Here is a 25,691-nt window from a genome sequence, read left to right on the forward strand (position 1 = left end):
AAAATGGGCTATAGCCATTTATACAATTTCTATACAATATTGGCAGTGATTTCATGGATACTGTTTTTGACATCCCAAGCCTTATATTTGAGTATTTCTCTCAATGGTATTGGTGAATTGACTCTTATAGTTTTCACTGCCGTTACATATAGTGCAAATTTTATAAAGACAATCATAATGTACAGAAAAAAAGGCACTGATTGAAGCCTGGATGAATAAACTCAATCAACCAATTTTTCAACCCAAGTGCAAGGAACATTATAACATTGCACATTCAACCAAAAGAATGTATGATAACTTAATCTACAGTTTTTTATATTTTAGTTTACAAACTTACCTTTTCTTCGCTATACAACCATTTTTTCGACGTGAAAAGTCAATGTTGAGTGATGGTTGGTTTCCGTGCGATTGGAAGATTTCCCCAAATTATGAAATAATTTTTGCATTCCAAAACTTCGTCATTTTCTCTAACACTTTCACATGTATAACTTTGGATATATTGTCTGCAGGTTTGTTGATTCAAATTGGTTTGCAATGCGACTATTTGGTCGTAACATTGAATTGCTTGGAGAAATTCTCTGTTGAGAATGGAATTTTACGACAGAGAGATGAATCGAGTGTCGATTTGAATGACAAGGATTTTCAAACATTCTCACGTGTAATGACTTCCAATTTGATAGTATGTATCGAGCATTACAAACAGATAAAAACGTAAGTACAGATAGTGTAAGTTTTGAAAAATGTTATATTTTTTTTTATCACAAGGTTTTCTTCAACTTGCAATGTTTGTAGATATAACACATAGGCCCGGGACTGAAAAGTCCCGGGCCTATGAAATAACACGCGTTTTTTTTTGTTGACTTTATTCATCAACATAAATCTCTATCGAGAGTCACAATCATTCCAGCACTGCTCTAATATTTCAATACCACTTTTGTGGTATTGAAATATTAGAGCAATTTATCTGTTTATCTGTTGCCTCAAAATAGGCCTCAGTTTCAGCAATAACCTCTTCATTCAAGCAACTTTTTTTACCAATGAGCATTTTTTGTGGTCTGCGAACAGCCAGTATTCGCTTGGAGCCAAATCTGGCGAATACGGTGGATGTGGGAGCGATTCGAAGTTAAATTTATGTAGTTTTGTTATTTTCTGATTGACTTGTGTCCCATTGCGTTATCTTGATGGAACAACATTTTTCTTTGTGGTCGTTTTTTTGCCATTTCAGTCTTCAAGAGCTTCAAACACGCTACATAATCTGTTTTAAAAAAATCAGTTTTTCCGTTAACCAGCTGTCGCACCCCTGCGAACGACAACCCTCAGGAGTCGAAACTTGTGGGAGCTAAGGATTAACGAGGTCTTACCTTTTAACGTGTGATTCTTAACACGGCCACTGTTAATGGTCAAATACTGCTCAGAATCATCAAGACGTTCTTGTTTCTGGTCAACAATGAACGCGGCACTCACTTTAAACATAGCTTTCTCATAGTCAAATGCTCATGCATTACAAAGCCAACACACACGTTCTTTTGATATTTTCACATTGTCAGCTAAATCACACACCCACCCAGATATCCATGGAATATTCCCTCTATATCATAAAACAAACGTATATATTCCAAATACTTATAGAATATTCTTGGAATATATACATGCCTTTAGATTATTCAGAGAATATGCTTGAATGAATATGGCAGGATTATTCCCGAGAAAATGTGCATATAGAGTCTATGAATGGATTATTCTCCAGTGAATATTAAGAGAATATTGTCGATCGAATATTCCATTTGGTATATTTTTAGAATATATCCCCAGGGTATATTTCAAAATATTCAATACGGTGTATTACTGGAATTTTGAATTATCTTATGATAACGTATTCAAATAATTCGATGTTATTAAAAACAAAAATATGTGAAGATTTTAATCGAATGCATTACCTAATGTATATAACCCTGATAGTGTTAACCAGTTTTTGAACTCATCGCGAAGATTCTGATGAATTGCTCCAACTATTGGAAACGACAAAAAATTTCGAATGGTTCAATAAATGAATCAATCGCATTAATAAATCGGTTTATTCTCATTCTATTTGTCTTTTTGTATTTGAAATTATTCAATTACAAATCGAAAATACCTGGCAACAGAAAAATGGGGAAGTAAAGTATTGTAGTAAACGTTTCTCATTGGTCAATTGAAGTGTAGCGTGCGACAGTCGAAGCTCTGTGAAAGCGGCTGCCCTTTAACTCTTGGCAGCTTTGCTTTGAAATCGACAATTGGTGTAACATGGCGGTTGGCCAAAGTATCATTAATAAGTAACAAGAAAGAAAAAAAATTCTTTCGAAACAAATACTTCCATATGAACACTGAATTATACAGCAGATACTTTTCTCTATTCAATTTGTATATCAAACATTTGTTGAGGAATAAGAATCAGATATCATTCACATGAGTTCTACGATGTCATCGATGACATAAGCAGATCAAGCTTATTCCGTGACATTCAAAATCGTAATTCATGAATGAAGTGTGTGTATTTTCTATAATGTTATCCAAAATGGTACTGAAGAGCCTTAGGGCAAGTGTCTCAAGGCGAAACACCGGTGTATACCAGTTAGGGTGACAGTGTTCCATGTGAGTACAATTTATTACCGTTTATTCAAAGTAGAACTCATGTGAATGATATCTGATTCTTATTTCCCAACAAATGTTTGATATACAAATTGAATAGAGAAAAGTATCTTCTGTATAATTCAGTGTTCATATAGAAGTTTCGAAAGAATGTTTTTCTTTCATGTAATTCAATGTTTATATGAAAGTAGCTGTTTCAGGAGGACTTTCTTTCAGTTTGTGTCTGAAAGTTACTTCTTTGCATGATCTACACATCCATGTATAGCGTTACTTATTTCCAAATTGATTACCTCCTTCCTTTCTTTGGAAGATTCTCTCATCCATTTTGTTTTGTATCAGATGGAGTAGTAGAAAGCCAAAAACTTTCTTTCCCAAAGATATATTTATTATTTTTCAATTAGTGCTGATGAATTCACAGAACGGCTATTTCAGTATATATATATATATATATATATATATATATATATATATATATATATATATATATATATATATATATATATATATATATATATATATTTGGTGGAAGAAGATAAAGACCAAAACGGGATATACAGTATACAATGCTCGGGCTGCAACAAATTCTATATCGGCCAAACCAAGAAAAAACTGATCCAAAGGTACAATGAGCACAAAAAGGCATACATAAATCCAACAGTATATAAATCAAACCTTGCAACACACGCCATACAAAACAAACATAATTTCCCCCCACCAGAGAACATAAAACTAATAAAACAAATCAACAAGGGAAACCGCATGGGCATTTGGGAAAACTTGAACATCCATAAATTCAACAGTCATAAATCACTCATCGAGGAACAAGTACAAATCAAAACACAACAAGATCTCACATTCAATATATTAAACAAAACCATACACATTCCTAGAGAAGATCTAACACGAAGAAGAGTACCTGATGCAGAACAACAAATTTACCTAAAGTACCTGAAATACCTGAGTTAAGACGCTCTGACCGTATAAAGAGACAGACAACAGGATGACCAGTTCAGTTTGAGAAGTGCCAGAAGATGACAGTACTACCAACTGTCGAAAGCGCTCGCAGATACTTAATATAAAGCTTCAAATCCTTTTTGTAGAATTTAATTTTAATATATATATATATATATATATATATATATATATATATATATATATATATATATATATCCTGAATGATACTTTTCCAATCATTTACCAATAACTCTTACCCAGATCCTCTGCTTAAGAAGATCTTATTTAGTACGTCATCCATTGACGTTCAATTTGATAATAACAACCAGTTGGATAGAGGTCGTTTGTAATCAAACAATAGCACAATTGGGACTGATTATCAAATATTAGTGGTATGACACTCAAACTATGCAGAATATTCAATACTTTAAATATCAAAATAGCATTCAGAACCATTTTAACCATAAATGAATTATTTTCAAAACTTGAGGATAAAACTCCTTCAAATTTTCAATCTAACTCGGTTCTTTCCATACCATGTTTCAATTGTAGTAATGAATATATTGGTCAAACGTCAAGACTACTCAAAGATAGAATCACTTCTCACAAAAGTGATAGTAGAAAATATCCTCAGAGATGTGCTCTTAGCAATCACGTTTCTAAAGAAGGTCACAATATGGACTACAATTCAACTAAAATCTTAGCAATTGAAAGAAATACATCAGAAATAGCGGTGATCCGTAGGGCTTATATGTGTGCTCATGTAAACCTATGAGAGAATGATCGAGCACTGGTTCATCGATCATATTCAACTTTTCACTGTTTGTTTCGAGCACCATTGTTATTTTCTCACTTTCAATCCAATCGATTCCAAAAATTTAAGTTCACTTACAGACAGAGCGTTATGTGCTAACTGTTTAGCATACACTTGTGGAATGAGCTTCTTTTTATGCACACTTTTCTTTTTAACCGTGCAGCTCGTTTTGGTTTGGGGTTGTTCAATACCCATAACAATAGTTATTGGATTTTCTTCAATTCCAAAATAATGAAAATCTCTTCATCACTTCCAAAATTGATAAGGCTATTTTTTTGAATCCAGAATACGCACTGTACTGTTGTGAATCAATTGACGACCTTCTGGACTGACAGGCCTTTAGTAAGATTGTATCCAGGTTCAACATCAATATCGTATGAGAAGAGAATGTGGGATTATTCACCATTTATATATGAACCAGATATTATATTGCAATCTAACCGGATAAGTCTCACAGTTGTAATGTTTATTAGTAATGAGAATTCATGTATCTGATTTGGTGGAAATATGTCATTAGCGAACCCCATCATGTTTGTTATAGAATTTGGATGTGTCAGATCAATTTCATATTTGGATCGCATTTCACATTTGAATGTATTATTATTAGCGTGTAGATAGAAAATGTCATCCGCAACAATATCAATTGGTTTTTTACCATGAAACAATCTAAACATAATATGTTTCTGTATGACGGCATTGATCTTTTGTTTTTCGTAAGCAGCACATGGAATTTCAATTGTGTACTTTTGAATTATCGGTGTGTTGTCATTACTGATTCTGAAACGTATTAAATTATTAGCTTCATTTATAATATTGGTTGTGTTGCATCCCTAGAATCCCAAAAGTCCCAATCCATAACGGCTGTTCCTATTCAATTCAATGGGTGGAAAAAAAATCCACACTCAAGACACTTGTCCCGACAGCTTGTAGCTCGAACTTTCGTGACATGACTGATGAATCTTTTGAAACACATTTCAATTTATTGTTGTGCACAGCAACAGCACATCTGAGACAATTTACACTTTTTCGAAAGTGTTGTATTGTAATAATTATCATTTTTATTGATACCGATATTCATATCCTCTATATTGCAAATGCAACATACAGATTTTCGAGGCATAGGACCCTCATTCACATCCGAACCTGAATCTTCATCGGGGTGGTGTTCGTAACAATATCTATATTTCATTATGTCGATGTCATTTTGTAGATGTTTGGGTAACTTTTCCCAAACATATGCAATCTCATGTGCAACACATGCAAGTATCACTTCCTTGGGCATATTTGCAAGCATAACTTTTTCAAGGTACCATATTTTGAAAACATTTCAAGTAAAAACCCCATTCCCTTGATAGCCTCCCGATCCAGTTTTGGTGTTGTATCCATTTTTTATTTGGAAAATTATTCAGAGAGAAACTGTAAGCACAAGTGACCACAGAGAACTGTATTAAATTTCTGCTGACGATCATAGTTATATTTGATTTTTACATTCGAACATTTTCGAAAGAATCGAGTCAATTGGGTAGATCTCCAAGACTATCGAAATATGCGACTTCTTTCCCACATTTATATGCCACCCAATGTGTTCCTGGTCCACTTATTGCATCTAAATTGACAATAGCTGTCTGGTTTTGTCTTGGACCTGAAGAGGGTAATCTGTCACGCATAAAAACACAACGAAAATATGGAATTTTCATTTTTTGTGCATAATAATTGAGATCGATATCGGTGAGAGGCGTCTGAGGTAGGAAATCAATTCGTTTTTTGTTTTGTTTGTGGGTTTGTATGGTTTTAAATATACGGTTCAAGGTATATTCCACTACCGCGTTTGCCCAATGCTACAGCCTCCTTGTGGCGATTGGCTTCCATTAAAGCCACTCTGTTGGCTTTTGCTGAATTCTCGGTCTTGGTAGTTCCAGCAGCGGCTCCCACCAAACTCCCTAGTCCAGCAAAAATTGGTATCAGTGGTGATAGTCCACCGATCTTGGGAATGGGAATTATGCGTGGTTTTCGGATTTTCTTCTTTCCACCGGCAGCGTTGAGGTATGTAGTGCCGCCTGCAATGACACAGTGATAGCTTTTTTGCTATTTTTTGTCACAAATTGATTGATCCCCGCCAGCTTTCTTCAATACATTTCGAACTTCATGAACTATCCCAGCACCAAATGCAACTTTTCTAATTTTATTTTTCTTCGTTTGTTTTTTCCTACTTTTTTTCTTATTGGTGGTACAACCCATGCCCATATGTCTTTTTGCTTTCATAATGTTGGTGAAAAGTAATGCAGCTGCTCTTTCCCCAATACTCGCGTCCTTTGATTCAACCCTATCCCAAGCGCTGTATTCAAGTTCTTTGACAGCTGAATGAGATCGGATGAATGCTTAGAATATTGCATATCGTGTTTTTTTTGTATTCAGTATCTAATTTATTGATTCCAGGATCGTTGCGAGCGAAACGTTGTTTCAATTTTGTACCCGGTCCACAGTATTGATAACCTCCGGGTATATGTAATTCGAAAGGAACTTTGTTTATTGAATCATTGACAAAACCACAACCTCTTCTGATTTTACGATCACTTTCAATACGTCCGTATCGTTCGATGGTACACATTGAAATGAATAAGCTAATAACATTTACACAGTCTCCAACCACGGCACGATTCGCATTGTAAAACAGAAAGAAACGTTTGCTGTAGATAATCTAGATGAGAAATTTGGGTGTGGATTGAATGGACAAAGAGTATTCAGACATGGTCCACTACTTCCATCATCAGTGTGGGGACTCATTTGTGGAAAGACGAATGAAATGATATCGCTATCAACACATCCACAAGGACTGAGATTTAGAAATGTGTATCTCTATTCGAAATCACTCAATCAACCTAAATATCAGTACTTGCGAAATGTTTAGGAACATATAAAAGGATTACGTTTTTATATATTCAGCAATAATGTAGAAATAGTGGAACCCTCCGATGCTAAGCTTAATTCTGTTTTAATTTTCGATGATGTGATATGTGGAAAGCGGGATATTATTAGATCATATTTCTGTATGGGACGTCATAAGGATGTTGATTGTTTTTATCTCACACAGACATATTCACGGGTACCCAAACAGTTAGTGCGTGACAATATCAATTTCATCATAATGTTCAAACAAGATGAGACGAATGTATACCACATTTATCCAGATCATGTATCACCCGATGTAACATTCAATGATGTGTGTTAAATGATGGGAGGACCAATATGGATTTCTAGTCGTTGAAAAGGACAGGAAAATAGATGAAGGTAGATCTGTTTAAAAAAATCTGTTTAAAATCTGTTTTTCCGTTAATCAGCTGTCGCCCCCATACGAACGACAACTCTCAGAAGTTGAGAAACTTGTGCGAGCTAAGGACTAATGAGGTCTTACCTTTTAACGTGTGATTCCTAACACGGTTGCAGAATCATTCCAGCATCAACCAGATAAATTCTCTCGAGAAAAATATCTGGTCGAAGCGGGAATCGAACACACGACCTTCCGATCGTGAGTCGGACGCACTACCACCGCGGCCAATCGTGAAGGATTCGATAGTTTTATATATATCCATGATCTTGTTATTCAAATTTAATTGATCACTGAATATTGTAGAGGTCACTTCAGCGAATTAAGCTATAATTTTAAAAAAGACAATATGAATCCAAAAAGTGATTCTGAAAATAAAAACAATGAAATGAATTTGAAACGTCAGCTAGATGAGACAACAGAAGCTGTCAGGCAGAAATTCAACTCTATGAAAAATGATAATATTGAAAATCGTACGACACTCGAAAATTGTATGAACCCATAACGAAACCATTAGATATTTTATCATCAAATGCTACTTTGAAATCATCAGTGTTATCGTCAAACCATGGAAATATTCAATCTACTAATAATCTCACGAGTACTCCAATAGGAAAAAAACAATGTTTTGGTAGTGTATCATCTGTGAATAGTGACACGAACACACTTCAAGACGATATGGCAACAACTCTATTCGGAACACCATCATCGTCCCACATCGATTCCCGGGATCTTGACTCCTCACCTGATATGAATGAAAGTCGTGAAGATGTTTTAGCGAAACATTTGAATAATATAAAATCTAGAAATCCAGCATATAATGGAACATTTGGTGTACGTATACATCCTATTAAACAAAAGCTGAAAATGGGAAGTCTACAGGTACATTTCAAAGATGGAAACATTTCATTTTGGGATGCTAATAAAGTGAAAAAATATGAATGCGAAAGTAATCCAGATTTGTATGATATGATCTTTTTGAAGAATCCGCAAGATGTTGATAATGAATAAATTCGTCAAGTATATTCTAAAATATTGAAAATAACGAATGCTCCATATGAACAATATCATTTAAAGAATGGTAATGAAAAGACAAATTCTAAAAAATTTCTTGAAGTTATCAAACCTCTATTAGAGTCACCACAATATCCAATAAGAAGTAGAAGTGAATTGTTAACCTGTGAATTATGTGTACTGGAATTCACCGAAAGAGTTAGTTGCTCGCTTACGACTATTGATAGCTTCAAAGTCAGCTGGGCATACGTGAAGAAGGTATAATATATTAACATATTCACAAGTAATGATCACTGTCACATCATCATTCAATGCAGTAACATCATCACCTTTTCTCTTCGATCGTATTGAAATAGAATGACTAACGAAATGAGTGATTAAACGACAAGTTGTTAATGAATTTGGGTGTGGATTGAAGACGTAATTTTCGCAGAAGTATAACCACCATCAAAGGTTCTGCAGATCTATGGCAAATAGATCTAGGTGAACTACAACCTTACGCAAAAAGTAATAGAGGATACCGATATATACTTGTAGTGATTGATTGTTACACAAAATATCTGTGGACTGTAGCAGTTGAAGATAAAACAGGTAGTACAATAACTAATGCAATGAAAAATGTACTGACTGCAGCCAAGTTTTCCCCCAAACATATACAAAGCGATCAAGGGAAAGAATTTTCCAATAAAAGCTTCTCATCTCTCATGCGAGAATATAATATCAATTATTATTCAACATTTAGCACAAAGAAGGCGGCTATAGCAGAAAGAGTGATTCGTACAATACAAGGAATTTTCGATGAGAGGTCACCAGAAATGGCTTGATATTCTTCCAACTATAACTAGTAGATATAACAATAAAGTTCATCGTGCAATAGGTATGGCACCCATCAATGTTGAATCGGGGTTTCAACAAAATTGAAATTCAAAGGTATCAAAGAATTGGAGGAAAACGAAGTAAACCTATATTCCGATTGAATGATATTGTAGGTATAAGCAAGTACAAAAATATTTTTGAAAAGTCTTGCACTGCGAACTTTACCACGAAGCTTTTCAAGATTGTTAAAATCAATAAAACCGCCCCCACAACCTATAATCTTGAAGATATGGATGAACAACCTATTAGAGGATGTTTTTACGAAGAAGAATTATTGCGAACCGAAAATCCTGATTGGAGAGGTGTTGAAGAGAAGAAAAAATAAAGTATATGTAAAGTGGTTAGGCCTTTCTAGCGAACAGAATTCTTGGATTGATGAATCAAATATGATTTAAATGTATCTACTAATGTATTTATGAATGAAGTAATGTTAAAGTTCATTACTGATTTCATTTTAATCATATGTAAGTGAATTGAAAAAATGTTTCAGCGGTAAACGATGCTCCAACCATTTGCAACGTTCTGTGTATAACAAACTAAATTAATTGTATACTCCATTTCCGCTTGTATTTTTTCAACTCACAATATTGAAAACCCAAAACTAATCGATGTCACTTTGAAATGCACTCTCCAACTCTTTTCGTCAATTATCTCTCACTGATAATGCCGTCTCATAAAGTTGAGTCGAGTCCTCACGCTCTACCTGAGCTTGCATTCTCGAACGTTGATTGAATTGGTTATCTTTCACAATTTTTGAACGGAGTTCATCAGCATATCTTCACATTTTAACCAATCCAACCTTCGCTATTGCAATCTTGGCATCTAATGCTTGAAGAGTTTCCTTATTGACATTATTAGCTCGCTGACTCTTTTCGTGTTCAGCAATAGCCATCTGTGCCTTCACAAGGCGGCATTTTGCTTTCTTTTTCATATCTCCAAACCGATGTAGTGCACTGAAGGAAGATAGCGATTCAGCTTTCAAATCACCTTTCATTTCTTTAGGTACACTTTCTGTCTTCCTCTTCGATCTGTCACTTTTCGTTGTCGGTTTTTTCTCTCGCACACCACTTTTCGATTGTTTCTTTTCTTTGAATTCAGTGACAATCGATGAAGATGCATCAGTAACCTTCCTTTTGATTGTTCTGAATTTCTCATCAACACCAAGACGAAGGGTAGACGAACACCAACTGAAGTCCGGTCGTGGAATCAGTTTCCTGAGTTGTTGACATGCTGGCAATAGCTGCTCAACTGAATATTACATTGAGAAACTCCTACATTTATACTCTTCAAGTGGAGAGGGTGATAGGTGGGGATAGGTGGGAGTTATGCAATGTTTGATGTGAGGATAATAATTTTCATATGATGAACAAATGAACATAACATAATTTCATTACGAGAATGAGCAGACAAGAAGTATGAGTATGAATTTTCAAATCCACGAAACAAATCGCGGATAATGCTTATCCAATTTATTTTCAAAAAATATATATACATGAGGTTGGGTTGAACACTTCCCCAAACCACGCAGTATTCCGTGTGCACCAACCAGATTATGTGCACTCCGAGAAAACTAACCTAACCTAACCATTTTAGTCATCATCTATGATGACTGTCAGAATCCGGAGAATCAGGTATCTCAATGATTTCTGGGGGGTCATTGAGATTTTGTTCTCCGGCTTGCTCATCCAACGGCTCCCATTCCGTGTCGGGGCTGGCTGAACTAACGATCAGAAAAAATCTATTCATAACTCCAAAATCAGCATCTGGATCCATTGGGTCATCAAAGTGGCCATATTCGTCAGGTCATATTGGAAATATTGTAGTCGTTCATCATTTGAATCTATGCTGGTGTCTGAATATCCATCGAAGTCGTCACCACTCCCTCCGTCATCACCCGCACACGTTGAAGTTATATCTTCAACCTGAATATCTCCATAGGAACCCTCGGGAGATTCAAAATGAGGCTCACTTATCGAATCAGCTTCCACTGGAATTACTCGATTCATGATGAGTGAATAAGTGGTAAGTTATTGAGAATGCAACCTCTTATATATGATTTGTAGAAGGAGGTGGTAGTGGTGGGGGTAGTGAACGGGGTGGTGGAGAGGGTAAACTTATTAAGTACATTATTATAGAATATCGAGAATTGAAATATTTTTTCGACCCGCGAATTGAATTGATTTGCAGCCGCCTTTCGAATTAAATCGCGAAATAAACCACGGAGCACGGATAATCTGCGGGCGCGGATTATCCGTGCTCCGCGGTTTTATTCGCGGATTGATTAAATTCACGACCGCAAATCAATTCCATTCATGGGTCGAAAAAAAATTTCAATTTTCGAGATTTTTATAATAATGTATCCAATACGTTTACTCTCTACACCACCCCCTCCTCTACCTCCTCCTTCTACAAATCATATATAAGAGGTTGCATTCTCAATAACTCACCACTTATTCACTCATCATGAATCGGGAGCTTGCCCTGCGGGCGGCCGTTTTATTCACGGATTGATTTATTTCTTTCGTTTCCATATAATTAACAATATTATGCAACGAATGACTTTCTCATTTGTTCCGAGGAACATAGAATTTCTCATCTGTTTCCATAGCATTGACCATGTTATACAACGACTAACTTTCTCATTTGCTCCGAGGAACATAGAATTTCTATTCTGTTTCCATAGGATTGACCATATTACTCAACGACTAACTTTCTAATTTTTTATGAAATAATGAAATATGCAGAAGTGAAGAATAATGCCCCAACCATCGCATTGTTCAATGTGTACCAAATTAAAACAGTGTACACTCTTTATTTCACTCCTTTTTTTTCTCCTAAAATTACAAATATGAACTTAAAGTTACCATAATTTATTATTCCTAATTAACCTAAAATTATTCTATTGAACCTAACCTGACCAATTGTCTATAAATGTCTCTATTGTCTCTAAATGTATTTTTATACATCTCTATCGAATAGGTCTCTATTTTTCGCCTTTCCTCCAGAGATGCATTCTTTCGATCTAGTTTGGCCATTTCTTTCAATAGTTTCCTCCGTCGGCTAGCAATTTCAGCCTGTTGGCGGAAAATGCTAGCCAACGCAGCCTCACTAGATCGGGAAGCTAGATCTACTTTCTTACACCTCTGTAAAAAAAGTTTGCACTTTGTCATTAACTTCTCCGATAGGGTGTGACAGTAACACTTGTTGAGCCGCCGGGGTTGATGGTAGTGGTAAGAGCGGCATCACCATCGTCGTCGGGATCAACAGGATGTCCTCAACCTCCGGAGAAGACACCCTCGGTGATTCCACTGCTGGTACGAGCGGTGTGGTGGGTCTCATGCTCTTCCGAGCGGTGAACCGACTACCTGCATAAGGATTAGTCTTATTGCAAGTACTTCTGTACTTTTTAATAGGACCAACCCTTGCTGCAGGTTGTCGATTAACTTTTGAGACAACCCGTGAGTTGTCTTCGAATAAGTCAGGGCTTCTCTCTCGACGGGGTCGTACACCACCTGAAGCTGTTGGCTCCTCCTCAAAGACCCGTTCATTGGGGTTGTCCACCGGCAGGATCGACTACACAGCGTTGTTGAGCTCCTGTGTATATCCTTCCATTCTGAAAATGTAGAATGATACAAAGTTAGTTAATATAAAAATTATATTGATAACTTACTCAGTATTCTGCTTGCTAGCTTGCTGGAGTGTGATTTTTTAGCTTGACTGCTCTCGATGAGTTGACTCGTCGTACTGAATATTGAGGACTGCTCCCCCTCAAGATAGCAATTATTATGTCATAATGGTGGGGGAGGCCCACCATTGTGACAGAGTTATAAAACAAATTTGTGCTGATCTCGATATTTTCTCTATCTTTATGTGCTTTTGAAAAAACTTCCAAAATTATTTTCAATCGTTGAATTTTTGTTTTATAATCATTAATAAGTTAACGACGTTTCGCCATCATCTCAGATGGCATTATCAAGACGAGTTACTGCTTCGCTTCGAGAGGTGTAACTGATGTTAGGTTCTTCTTGTGGTGTTTTTATATGGTTTCGCTTGCGTAAGTTGTATGGATTTGTTATCTGTTTTTCCACCTGAATGTTGTTGATGGCTTTTGGCAATTCTCCTACCTGTTTTTCTACCTGAGGGTTGTTAATGGCTTCTGGCGGTTCTCCTACCTGCGATGGTTCATTATCAATTTGTGGTTGTCTTTGGTGGTTGTTTTTAATTATAATTAATGATTAAAAACAACCACCAAAGACAACCATAATTATTATCAATTTGTGGTTGTCTTTGGTGGTTGTTTTTAATTATAATTATTAATTAAAAACAACCACCAAAGACAACCATAATTATTAATTAAAAACAACCACCAAAGACAACCACAAATTGATAATGAACCATCGCAGGTAGGAGAACCGCCAGAAGCCATTAACAACCCTCAGGTAGAAAAACAGGTAGGAGAACTGCCAAAAGCCATCAACAACATTCAGGTGGAAAAACAGGTAACAAATCCATACAACTTACGCAAGCGAAACCATATAAAAACACCACAAGAAGAACCTAACATCAGTTACACCTCTCGAAGCGAAGCAGTAACTCGTCTTAATAATGCCATCTGAGATGATGGCGAAACGTCGACTATCGAATAGTACACAACGGATGAACACCCGGAAAAACAACACATCATATATATATATATATATATATATATTTATTCTCCATCATTCTCAATCGTTGTTCTCTATGTTATTGGTATCAAATGAAATAGTTTGCTGAATGGAATACAAAAAATCCACTCTTAATCCACTATGGCGGTCTTCCAATGATGGTGGACTATGTTCAGCAGGAAAAAAGTTCAAAAATACGAAAATTAAGATGGTTGCCATACCAATTTCAATTGGTTATATCAGTACAGATAGGAATATTTCGTGCTTAAATAGGAACATCTCCAGCAATCACTTAAGAATTTTCTGGTGAAAAAAATTAAAATAAGGTCATCAATTCATTACACAACTTATTCGATATATCCAACGACAAATCCAACCTCTCACATTTTTTCAGTTTTTTGATGCATCAGTAGATCCTCTGTGAAAATTTGTCTTATTCAGTAGTAAAAGTCGAAAAAGCAATATCATTTTGTCCAGTTCGTGTTGAAGTATAACCAAGTTTTGTTAGATCAATGAATGTTGATGAAGACTACTTTCTTCAACAAGACTTCTACTACCGATTAAGATATAACTTCGGAAATTCCATTTCTCCGTAGTGACCTCTCTTACCAACAGGAGAAAATACTATACTCTTTGACGTCATCAAATTCCTTTTCATCTTCTCATCATCAAATGCTTTCTCCCTTAACACTGGTGTTCCATATGAGACCATTTTATCTCTATTCTTTTTTCTCTCATACATCAATCCATTGGAAAAAAAAACAAATACAATAGTTTGCCTTGCTGACGATGAATCACTCGTCTCTTCATTTGGATGCTACCAAAGCACATCTACGCCAAAAATAGTTTCATATCTCTGTGAAGATCTATACAAAATTACACCTTGGGGAGATGAAAACCAAGTAGAATTTGATTCTACGAAAATTCAAGCACCAGGTTTCTCATAGAAGATGAATGTATCGAAACCGGATACCATGTCACACAATTCATAGCTACATTGAACTGAACACTAAAGTAGGCTTCTTTGAAATTTGAAACTGTATTCTAAACCAGAATGTTGCACAAAAGCTATATGTGTTAGGAATCTCACGTGTTAGGAATCACACGTTAATAGGTAAGATCTCGTTAATCCTTAACTCGCACAAGTTTTGGCTCCTGAAGGTTGTCGTTCATAGGGGTGCGAGCGACAGCTGGTTAACGGAAAAACAGATTTTGAACAGATTTATATGAAGCTCAAATTAGGCTAGATTTCGAATATTGCTCACATATATGGAACGCCGCTGCTGAACAAACTCTGAAATTTCTAGATTTTATTCAATTCCCTGATTGGTGACGCAACCATCACAAGCATCCTTGATAGCCTGGAACAACGAAGAAGGATTGGAACACTGTCTTTTTTTGAAACTTTTTTTGAAGTAAATCGTTACTTTCGTTCAGATATTGTCATAAAAAGCGTTCCCAAAGCGGGTGATTCATTGAGTGGAATGAATTACTTGTGCTACCGTCCGACAGAACGGAAAACTACAGTTTTCGCGAAGGGATATGACGTTGAAAAGTTTGTTCAATAGAAGATAAATATATTGTGATAATACAGTGATTGCCAATACTTCAGTTTCATATCCTTCCAAGCCTATATTTTGGAAAAGTTTGTTATTAGTGATGTCATTTGTTATCTTCTCTTTTATTTGGGATTTGATTTACAGAAAAATGCCTAAAAATTTGAAAAATACTTAGTTCCATAATTTTCATTCTATTGACTTCTGATTTTTGAAAAATTTGTTATTACAGATGTCATTTTTTCCCTTCCATATTTGGCGTTCAATTTAAGGAGATATGACTGAAAATTTAAAAAATACTCATTTTTATCAAATTTGGTCTACTGACCATTTGAGATTCAAAAAACTTATACAATTGTGATAAAAGATGTATGATGTCACAAAAAAATATTATCATTTAATCATACACTGATAGTGTATTTGAACCCAACAACGGATATAATTTTTTTGTTAACATTAATCTCTCGTTATATACAGGTTCATGATATTTATGGATGAATGATTTTTTTATTTGTTTCAGATTATCGAAGGAAATAGAAAAATTTCACGAAACAAGTATTTTTGTTCTATTTTTTGGAGGAGAAGTTTTGATTTGTTGCTCGTTATATCAGATGAGTGTGGTGAGATTCTTCTTTTTAGTTAAATGGTTGAATATTGTCGAACGTACATTATATTTTCAATAAGAAAACAATTTATTCATTCACGTGAAGAATCTATGAATGAAAAAATTCATTAAAATATTCAAATAATTTAGTTCAGATGAGATAGCATTCACACCTCAAAGCAAAACGACTAAGTATATTGAATATCTATAAAAAGTATTCTGAAATCATTGAACTGATTCAGAAATAGGGATTACTATATATCAAGCTTGTGAATTCGAAAATGTATTCGAAAATAATCTTCAGAAACGAAAAATCACAATGTCAGTTTTGTTCCAAATAATATAATTTCATGACGATAAAAAATACCAATTATTTGCACATCAAGCTACTTTTCATTTGTGAATAAAAACAGCAACATTGAAGGTAACATTTCAAAAATTACTGGATGACGATAAATTGCAATTCAGGGTTTACATTTGAGAAATTGAACCGCTATGAATGAATATATGACCACGAATGAAAAAATATTCGATTTTAGGCAGTATTCGAATAAAAAAGCAAATCTATGATTCATTCATAGAATCAGAAGACGACAACGTATATCTTATGAATTGAGTGAACCAAAATAGCTAAATATAATAGAGCCATTAACATGATGAAACAAATCATATGTCGTGAAAATGTACATAATATATTTTAAGATTCGTTCTCTTATAAGGTATCACGAAATTATAATTCAATACTTCAGAATTTGAAAACATTTAGTGCATCAGTTTAAAAATATATTCCATACATTCAATGGAAAATGAATGCCTTTGATTTTTATGCTTAGTATTGGTGTGAATCAATTGTATTTATTAACTTTAGATGAAGAAACCCCTGTATTTAAGTCATTTTTGAAAGCAGATATTTGATTTTTGGTACAAGCATAGACCTTCATGGGCCGCACTTTTCGCAATACTTAACTCAAGTGAAAGCCTTAAACCTAGCCTATTGCGTTTCTGCGAAAAGGGTAAATTCTCGTGTTGATACCAAAACAAGTTATTTCGAAAAACTGCTTGAAATCGATTTCGACCCTACGTACCGAATTCGATTTTTTTTTCTAATTTCCATTATCCGATTTTCAATTAATGGTTCTTTCTAAACACAAACCTACAAAAATAATATCATGAGCTTAAGTAATGAGTTTTTCAACGGAGGCTGCCGTTTCATGTCGAATACGATTTAGTTGCGGATGTCTTCTGTCGAATTCTTGAGCAACTTATCTGCTACTCCTAACACCATCACCAAACAACCTTATTATTTCAATTTTTTTTCGTAAATTCAGATGTTCAATAGGAATTTTGTTACTGCTTTTGACGCATTTACTTTCAAACTGACATTTGGTGTATAAACAGTCCATTCGTTTCCATGACACTCTAGCCCAAATTGAAAACTGTTGACACACAAAATATGAAATTGAATTAGGCAAATACGAAACCAATCATATACAACAAAAAACTAAAAAATTTACCAACATTGGAGACAGGCTAGTACAGGAGAATGAATTCGATTAACTTACATTTGATAAAATGTATTAATTTTAATTTCAGTTATTTCAATACATTTGATTCTATTTCGACCACTTTATCATTTCCGTAGCTTCTTATTCGGAACTATTGATCGATAATCGAACTTGAATATATGAAAATTACAAAACAATTCAAATTCAGAATTTTGGGTTGAAATTCGGTATGTAGCGTCAAAATTGATTTCTGAGCAACTAATTCAAATAACTTATTTTAGTATCTCTAACTCGAAGCAAAATATCGAGAATTTGCCATTTTGCGGGATCGCAGAAGGCTGGGTTTGAGGTTGAATATTACTGGAACTCTTTCCTAACACCAAACCATTATTTCAACACCTCGATACGTGTTTCGATCACCAACTTATCATCTTCAAAAGGGAGATCCAGTAATATTCATTACTAAACCAATGGTTCTAAACAGTGCACATGGGTTTGAGGTTGATACTTGGACTAAGTATTGTGAACAGGTCTGTGCCTGTACCAAAAATCAAATCTCTACTCACAAAAATTACTGAAATACAGGGGTATCTTCATTATAGATGTGACACACTGCAGATGTTTTTCAATTTTATACGGAAACAAGTGTAAGGTATTTTTGGGAAAGTTTTCAGCTTTCTACTACTCCATGTTGATACAAAAAAATGTGGGAATCTTCCAAAGAAAAGAAGGAAGTAGTCAATTTTGAAATAAGTAACTCTATACATGGATGTGTAGATCACGCAAATGAGTAACTTTCAGACACGAACTGGAAGAAAAAAACCCTCCTGAAACAGCTACTTTCATATAAACATTGAATTACACGAAAGAATTTTTATGTCACGGAATAAGTTTGATCTACTTATGTCATCGATGACATCGTTATGACGTTAAATATATATATATATATATATATATATATATATATATATATATATATATATATAACCTTTTCAATATAAAGTGTAAGGTACTTTGTATAAAGTAGATTAGTCGCCTAATCTTCGGAATCATCCCATAATTTCACTAGTTCGGACTTCCATTGTCTACTATATAAAATGATTTGAAATCCCTGAAACAAGTAAAAAAGAATAATTAAAAAAGAATAGTTGAACATAACAATTATATTAAGCAACAATAAACCTGAAATGAAATGATAGTGAAATAACCTACAAGTAAAAATATAATAATTGAATAAATAAATATTAAAGGAATGAAAAAAGAAAATAATAAAAAAATAAAAAGGTGTAGAGATTCCAAGTCACGTTAGTTCACGACGTTTCGATTGTTGGTATCTACAATCGTCTTCGGGTGATGACTCATCACCCGATCATCATTCCTTTAATATTTATTTATTCAATTATTATATTTTTACTTGTAGGTTATTTCACTATCATTTCATTTCAGGTTTATTGTTGCTTAATATAATTGTTATTTTCAACTATTCTTTTTTAATTATTCTTTTTTACTTGTTTCAGGGATTTCAAATCATTTTATATAGTAGACAATGGAAGTCCGAACTAGTGAAATTCATCACGAAACATTGTCAATCACCTTCAAACATCCCATAATTGTTATTTTTCATCAAACCAGGAATGTACTTTGTCATTCATAATCATATTTCTCTGGGAAATCAGGACCTGTCATTCATTTGGTGGATAAGTAATAAAATATTGGAAATAGAGCTTCACAGGGTACTATTTCAGATCCCTGCCGTATAGATATCAAAAGTGTATGAAGATAATAATATTACAGGATTATTTTGGTTTATATTCGAAAAAATAATTGATTGACATGTGACGCAAATAATCATGATTTCATGTTGATGATATTCATTCTTGAAACATTTTCTACTGAATACACCAATGCAAAATCTGCGTAACAGAGTAAATTAGACCATCTCTTTCATCAAGGTGAACTTGATAATTACCCCAATATTTTTATAAAGAAGTCCAGAATTTTTATTGTGTTTCCTTTGGAAATTTTCTTATAATCTAAAAAAATTAAAAGTTTTGTGGAGAATCTTACACGGATTTCTTGTTTGCCCAGATGAGTTACTGCGTTGATTCAATATGTTTTACCCGGAGAATATCAATTAATGACTTCATTAATACCTATCAACTAGGGCAAAATGTCTCTCTGATTTCAACATATATACAATTCTCACGTAAGCTGATTTTTTAAGTTCACGCTTCCTAACAATAATTCTCGTCTTATTCCATCCCATTCAATAGTCACATAGGATTTTAAAACGCATTCCGGCAATTTTATTTTTGTTGATTATTCCTGTCACAGAACAAACTTCTAAATTGTTCCTTTCGTGGTGGTCTTCATTTTATTTTCATCATTATTGTTTTCTTCCAGATTTGTGATCGAAAACATATTAGGAATTCCTAGATCAAGTATATCAAGTGACACCTATCGATATGAAATATGTGAAAAAAACTTCAACCAATAATATACAGAAATAAAAATCAACCCGATGTTGTTAACCTCTGTCGAAGATTTTTTTATTTAGAAAATGAATATTTTGAATTGAAAATTCCAAACATTCACCTCTTCCAAAGTTCCTACTTAGAAGAATCTGCAAATGCGTGCTATGGTTTATATCACGACGAACATTTGCTTATATCCGATAGAAATCTTGTAGATGTTTATCGTTTATTCAGCAGCAGGACCACGCTGAAATTAATCAAGTGATTACCTTCAGTTTTGAAGTGTTACTCCTCATGAATTCAGGACAGATCTAACGAAGACAGCAATGTATACGAGACTGATTTTAACGTAGCTCGACTGCATATACGAAACTATCATCTAAGATAAGATCTATTTCAATTACAGTGAAGTAGTAACAGTTTCATCTCATAAACTAAGTCTCACTCACCGATACTAAAATATACTATAATTATCACAGAGGCAGCTATATATATATATATATATATATATATATATATATATATATATATATATATATATATTTCAAAGAAAGTAAAGAAGCAATTATTGTCAAAAATTAACCCTACACAAATATGTCTTGATCGGATGTCTATCAGTGAGTATAACAGTGTTGCATGTGTATGAAATTTTACTTCTTTCATTAATTATCTTGTGTAGGAATCCTGTGAATGGTATCGGATTCGATCCTGTTCGAATGTTTAGAATACAAACGGATCAGAGAAAAGTGTATTTTGTATAAATCAGCGTTCATATAGAAGTATTTGTTTCGAAAGTAATTTTCTTTCGTGTAATTGAATGTTTATATGAATATAGCTGTTTCAAAGGGCGTTTTCTTTCAGTTCGTGTATGAAAGTTACTTCTTTTCATGATCTACACATCTTTGGAAAGAGTTAATTTTTGAAATTTATTGCTCCCTTTCCTTTTTTTGGAAGATTCCCACATTTTTTGTATCAAGATGGAGAAGTAGAAGGCCAAAAACGTTCTAAATATTACTGGAGTTTTTTCCCAACACCAAATCATTATTGTTAAAACCTCGACACGTGTTTCGATCTCCAAGTAACTAGTTTCTAGAAACTGGTTTCTAGTTTTAATCTTCCTCTTTGAAGATGATCACTTGGTGATCCAAACACGAGGTGTTTAAAATAACGATTTGGTGTTGGGAAAAAACTCCAGTAATATTCATTACTACACCAAAGGTTCCAAACAGTGCATCATGAGTGAAAACGTTCTATCCCAAAAATTATTCTTTTTTGAAATATATCCTTTCAATAAGTCGAAATCATAAGTTCATACATGATACATTCAATTGAACTTGATTTATATCGCGCAGAGATAATTTACATAGATTATGAATGGAAGAGGGCCCCAAATCGAGCCTTGGGAAACTCCACATGGAACTGGTTCTAAGTCGGACACATTGTTCGAATCAAGTGTCACATATTGGTATCTGTTCGTCAGCTATGAAGAGAAAAGGGACTGTCTGTCGGTGATTTTCGATTTCATCATCGCTGCCTTTCTTTAAGATTGAAACAACTTGGGTCACTTTGAATAGATATGGAGTTCACAAAAGAACTACTAAAATTACCAAGGAAGCAGCTATAGCTGCCTGTGTCACTTCACGTTCCAGGAAATCACACAGATATGAAGGGTATCGAGTGTCTTGATATGAGTCCAAGACATAATTTATTCGGGTATAACACTCAAAAAAAAGGAAAACATAGATACGTGCAAGGATGAACAACACTACGTTGCCAAAAAAAATACAAATGCACGAAGTCATCAGCAGAAGCCATACATGGTCTCCTTAATATATGTATAAAAACCAATCAATTTGATCTATCCATATCGATCACCCACCCAAAAAAATATTGAATGGAGTACAAACATTTACGAATGACATAAAGCATTTCGAAATGCAACAAATTTTTAGCTCAGAAAGCCTTCTATTGATAAGCCCTCTGCTGATAAATGAGTCATAATTCGAGGTTTGCCCAAAATGATCATGAAGACTGAAAACAAAGTTTTCAGAAATGTGGGTGACTTTTTCTGAAAAACAATCGTTTGCATAGAAACTGTTCAAAATATTAGAAATTTATGAAAGATAATTCCACGAAATATAGATTGAGAGAAAAAATCTCAAGAATATTAAAAAGAAATGATCGCCTTTCAAGAAACAAATCCTTGATTACGAATAGAGAAATAGATTCTTCTCCCGAGGAAAAACGCGAGTCAACATATGCTGGAATAACTCTAAAGTAGAGCACCTTGCCATCAAAAGGACCTTAAGAAAAAATGATCGCCTTTCAAGAAAAACATTCTTGATTATCGAAAGAAGAAACAGATTTTTCTCCTGAGGAAAAACACGAATCAACATATGCTGAAATAACTATGTAGCACTTCGTCATCATTTCACCAAGAGAAGGAACTTGAACGATCTAACGCCACTTTCCCCCAATGGTGGGGTCATTCGATTTGGAACGGAGGTGAAACATCTTGGCATTGTCCTTGATGAAAGACTCACCTGGAACGCTCACTTGGAAAAAGTTTTACACAAAGCCAGACTGTCTCTATGGACATGTCGAAGGATGTGTGGTAAAACTTGGGGTTTAGGTCCCAAACAAATCCATTGGATTTATGTGATGATTGTCAGACCAATGATCACGTATAGTGCAATTGCTTGGTGACCGAAGGCTTTACAGAAAACGGCCCAAGCGAAGCTCTCTGGCTTGTCTGGCTCTCAGTGGTGCCATCAGTACCACACCGTCAGCGGCCATGGAGATCCTTCTAGATCTACCTCCTCTCCACATTTTTTTGAAAAGAGAGGCTAGATGGACTGCATACAGACTTGTGCACATTGCCAATTGCACAAATCAATTCAATGCAGAGTGCAACAGACTGTTGGTTGACATTGGAAGTCACAGCATTCTGGAAATGACCTCTGACTTTATGCCTCCAACTGTCAACTACGAACTGCCTCATAAAGTACTATTCCCGAGTAGAGAGGACTGGATTCTGCGGGAGAACGAAATATTAAGAGCAGATAGTTGTTGGTTCACTGCCAAAAAATACTCTCCTCGATAGGAAAACTAAACAGATTGTCTCTGGTCTGGATTCCTGGCCATACTGGCCTGGAAAGCAATAAAGCTGCTGACTCTCTTGCAAAGGAGGGTGCTGCAAGCGGCTTCATTGGACCAGAACCTGTCATTGGCATCGCTTTGGGCGATGGATGGGAAGAAGAGTTATGGACTTCTGGCAGAATCTTCCTGGATTGGCTCACTCCAAGGCGTTTATCCACCCTTCGAAGCTTGATTCCAAACAGTTGTTGGACTATAGTAGGGATGAACTACGATGTCTAACAGCCCTTCTTACACCTCACTGTCATTTGAATCATCACATGCAGAGACTTGGACTGTCGGAAGACAGTGTGTGTCGCCTCTGTCTGGAAGATGATGAAACTGCAGAGCATATACTTTGTGCCTGCCCCGTAGGGGACCGAATCAGATGGTGAGAATCTGACCTGAAAGACCACTCACCATACAAACTAATCAGCTTCGTTAAGAAGCTGGGTTTATTTGGCCGAGTGTGAATAGGTGTGAGCCACAATAAACCCTTATGGATTGCGGTGGAGGGTCGAATAGACCCACTCACTTTAGACCTACCTACCTACCTACTTCGTCATCAAAAGGATCTTGGCACTGATTTGGGAAAAACACTATTGGTTAACAGTTACCTGGTACAGTAGCAGTTATCTTGATGTTAGTTTTTACTGTTTCATTTGCATAATTCTTCATGAAATTGAGAATGGCTATTGTAATCTAAAAAAAATCATCAGGTCTTTTCACAAAAAATTTTAAGTTATGCCTCGATAAACAAATCTTCGTATCGATAATTGATTCATGTCGAATAAAAGAAAACATGTAATGAGAAAAAATGATCTTCGTAAACATTGCTGACCTTTCGAAGTTAGATTTTAGTGAATCTAATCAGAAACCACATTTTCCCAATAATGGTAAAACGATATTTTCGAATCATTATTGTGTGTGACATTTTGATGATAGTAATATTTTTATCATATGAGGAATATAATCTGTTGTTTGGTTACCTCGAGTTTTTTCGAATATTTCCAAAATTTTGATTTTTCCAGGTTCCAATCATGACCATCGAATTTTTCATGGTGATCTCTTTCGTTATAGCTGCACTCATGGAACAATTCGTATATTGCTGGTTTGGAAACGATATCATTCACAAGGTGATTTTTCCCAATCTTTTAAACAGTTATTGTTGAATGTCTGGAATATCGATAGTGAACAAATTTTAATTTATATACAAAAGATTGTATGGCTTTGAACAATGCTTTTCTGAAAAGTTGATATACTCTTCCTCTGCTTTTCTGTGAGGCCAAAGTTGAGGTGAATGTCATATTGAGATTTATCAGTGATTGACTCTGAATTGGACTCCGCAAGAGTTGAAATAGCGGCTGAACAGTGTATCTGTTTTGTAATTTAGGAAAACCATACTGAAAATATCAGAGGTTTGTGATATCGACACATTAAATGTACTTGGTGAAGATTTTAACAATCAGGTCTCGTTCAGCTAGGCTGAATCACTGAACTGCTGGTTCAGTGATCCAGTGGTGGTTATGCTCGATATTCGTGTATTGAGTCTTATGTGACTTGACCAAGGCTTTCGACTGTGTTTCCAACTCAATCCTCATTCAAAAATTGAGTTATTATGGCATAAGACGCACAACTCTTGATCTGGTAGGGTATCATCTTCGAAATAGGTATCATTGCGTCGACGTCAACAATATAAAGTCAGATTTAATGCCAATTTGTCATAGCGTTCCTCAGGGTTCTGTCCTCGGCCCGTTATTATTCATCATTTATATGAATGACTCATGTAGTTTAATTTTACCAACAAAATGTGTTTTTTGTTTGAAGGTGATTGACAATGTTTCGTGATGAATTTCACTAGTTCGGACTTCCATTGTCTACTATATAAAATGATTTGAAATCCCTGAAACAAGTAAAAAAGAATAATTAAAAAAGAATAGTTGAGAATAACAATTATATTAAGCAACAATAAACCTGAAATGAAATGATAGTGAAATAACCTACAAGTAAAAATATAATAATTGAATAAATAAAAAATTAAAGGAATGAAAAAAGAAAAAAATAAAAGAATAAAAAAGTGTAGAGATTCCAAGTCACGTTAGTTCACGTCACGTTAGTTGTTTGCCGACGACACAATACCCA

At 34.8% G+C, this 25,691-nt stretch overlaps 1 protein-coding gene across 1 annotated transcript in view; it reads left to right on the forward strand.

Moving 5' to 3' along the window:
* Positions 1–211: 211 nt before the first annotated feature.
* The window catches only part of LOC111513788 (putative odorant receptor 71a), a 31,256-nt gene continuing 5,776 nt past the window's right edge, over positions 212–25,691 (forward strand). The window contains exons 1-3 of the mRNA XM_023170014.2: positions 212–711; positions 16,352–16,451; positions 24,581–24,685. Of these exons, the coding sequence (XP_023025782.2) occupies positions 212–711; positions 16,352–16,451; positions 24,581–24,685 (705 nt within the window). The remainder of the gene's footprint in view (positions 712–16,351; positions 16,452–24,580; positions 24,686–25,691) is intronic.

This window comes from Leptinotarsa decemlineata, unplaced genomic scaffold (assembly GCF_025532065.1).
Source record: "Leptinotarsa decemlineata unplaced genomic scaffold, Ldec_3_MD MMD2_tig00026328_RagTag_RagTag, whole genome shotgun sequence".
Classification (NCBI taxonomy): domain Eukaryota; kingdom Metazoa; phylum Arthropoda; class Insecta; order Coleoptera; family Chrysomelidae; genus Leptinotarsa; species Leptinotarsa decemlineata.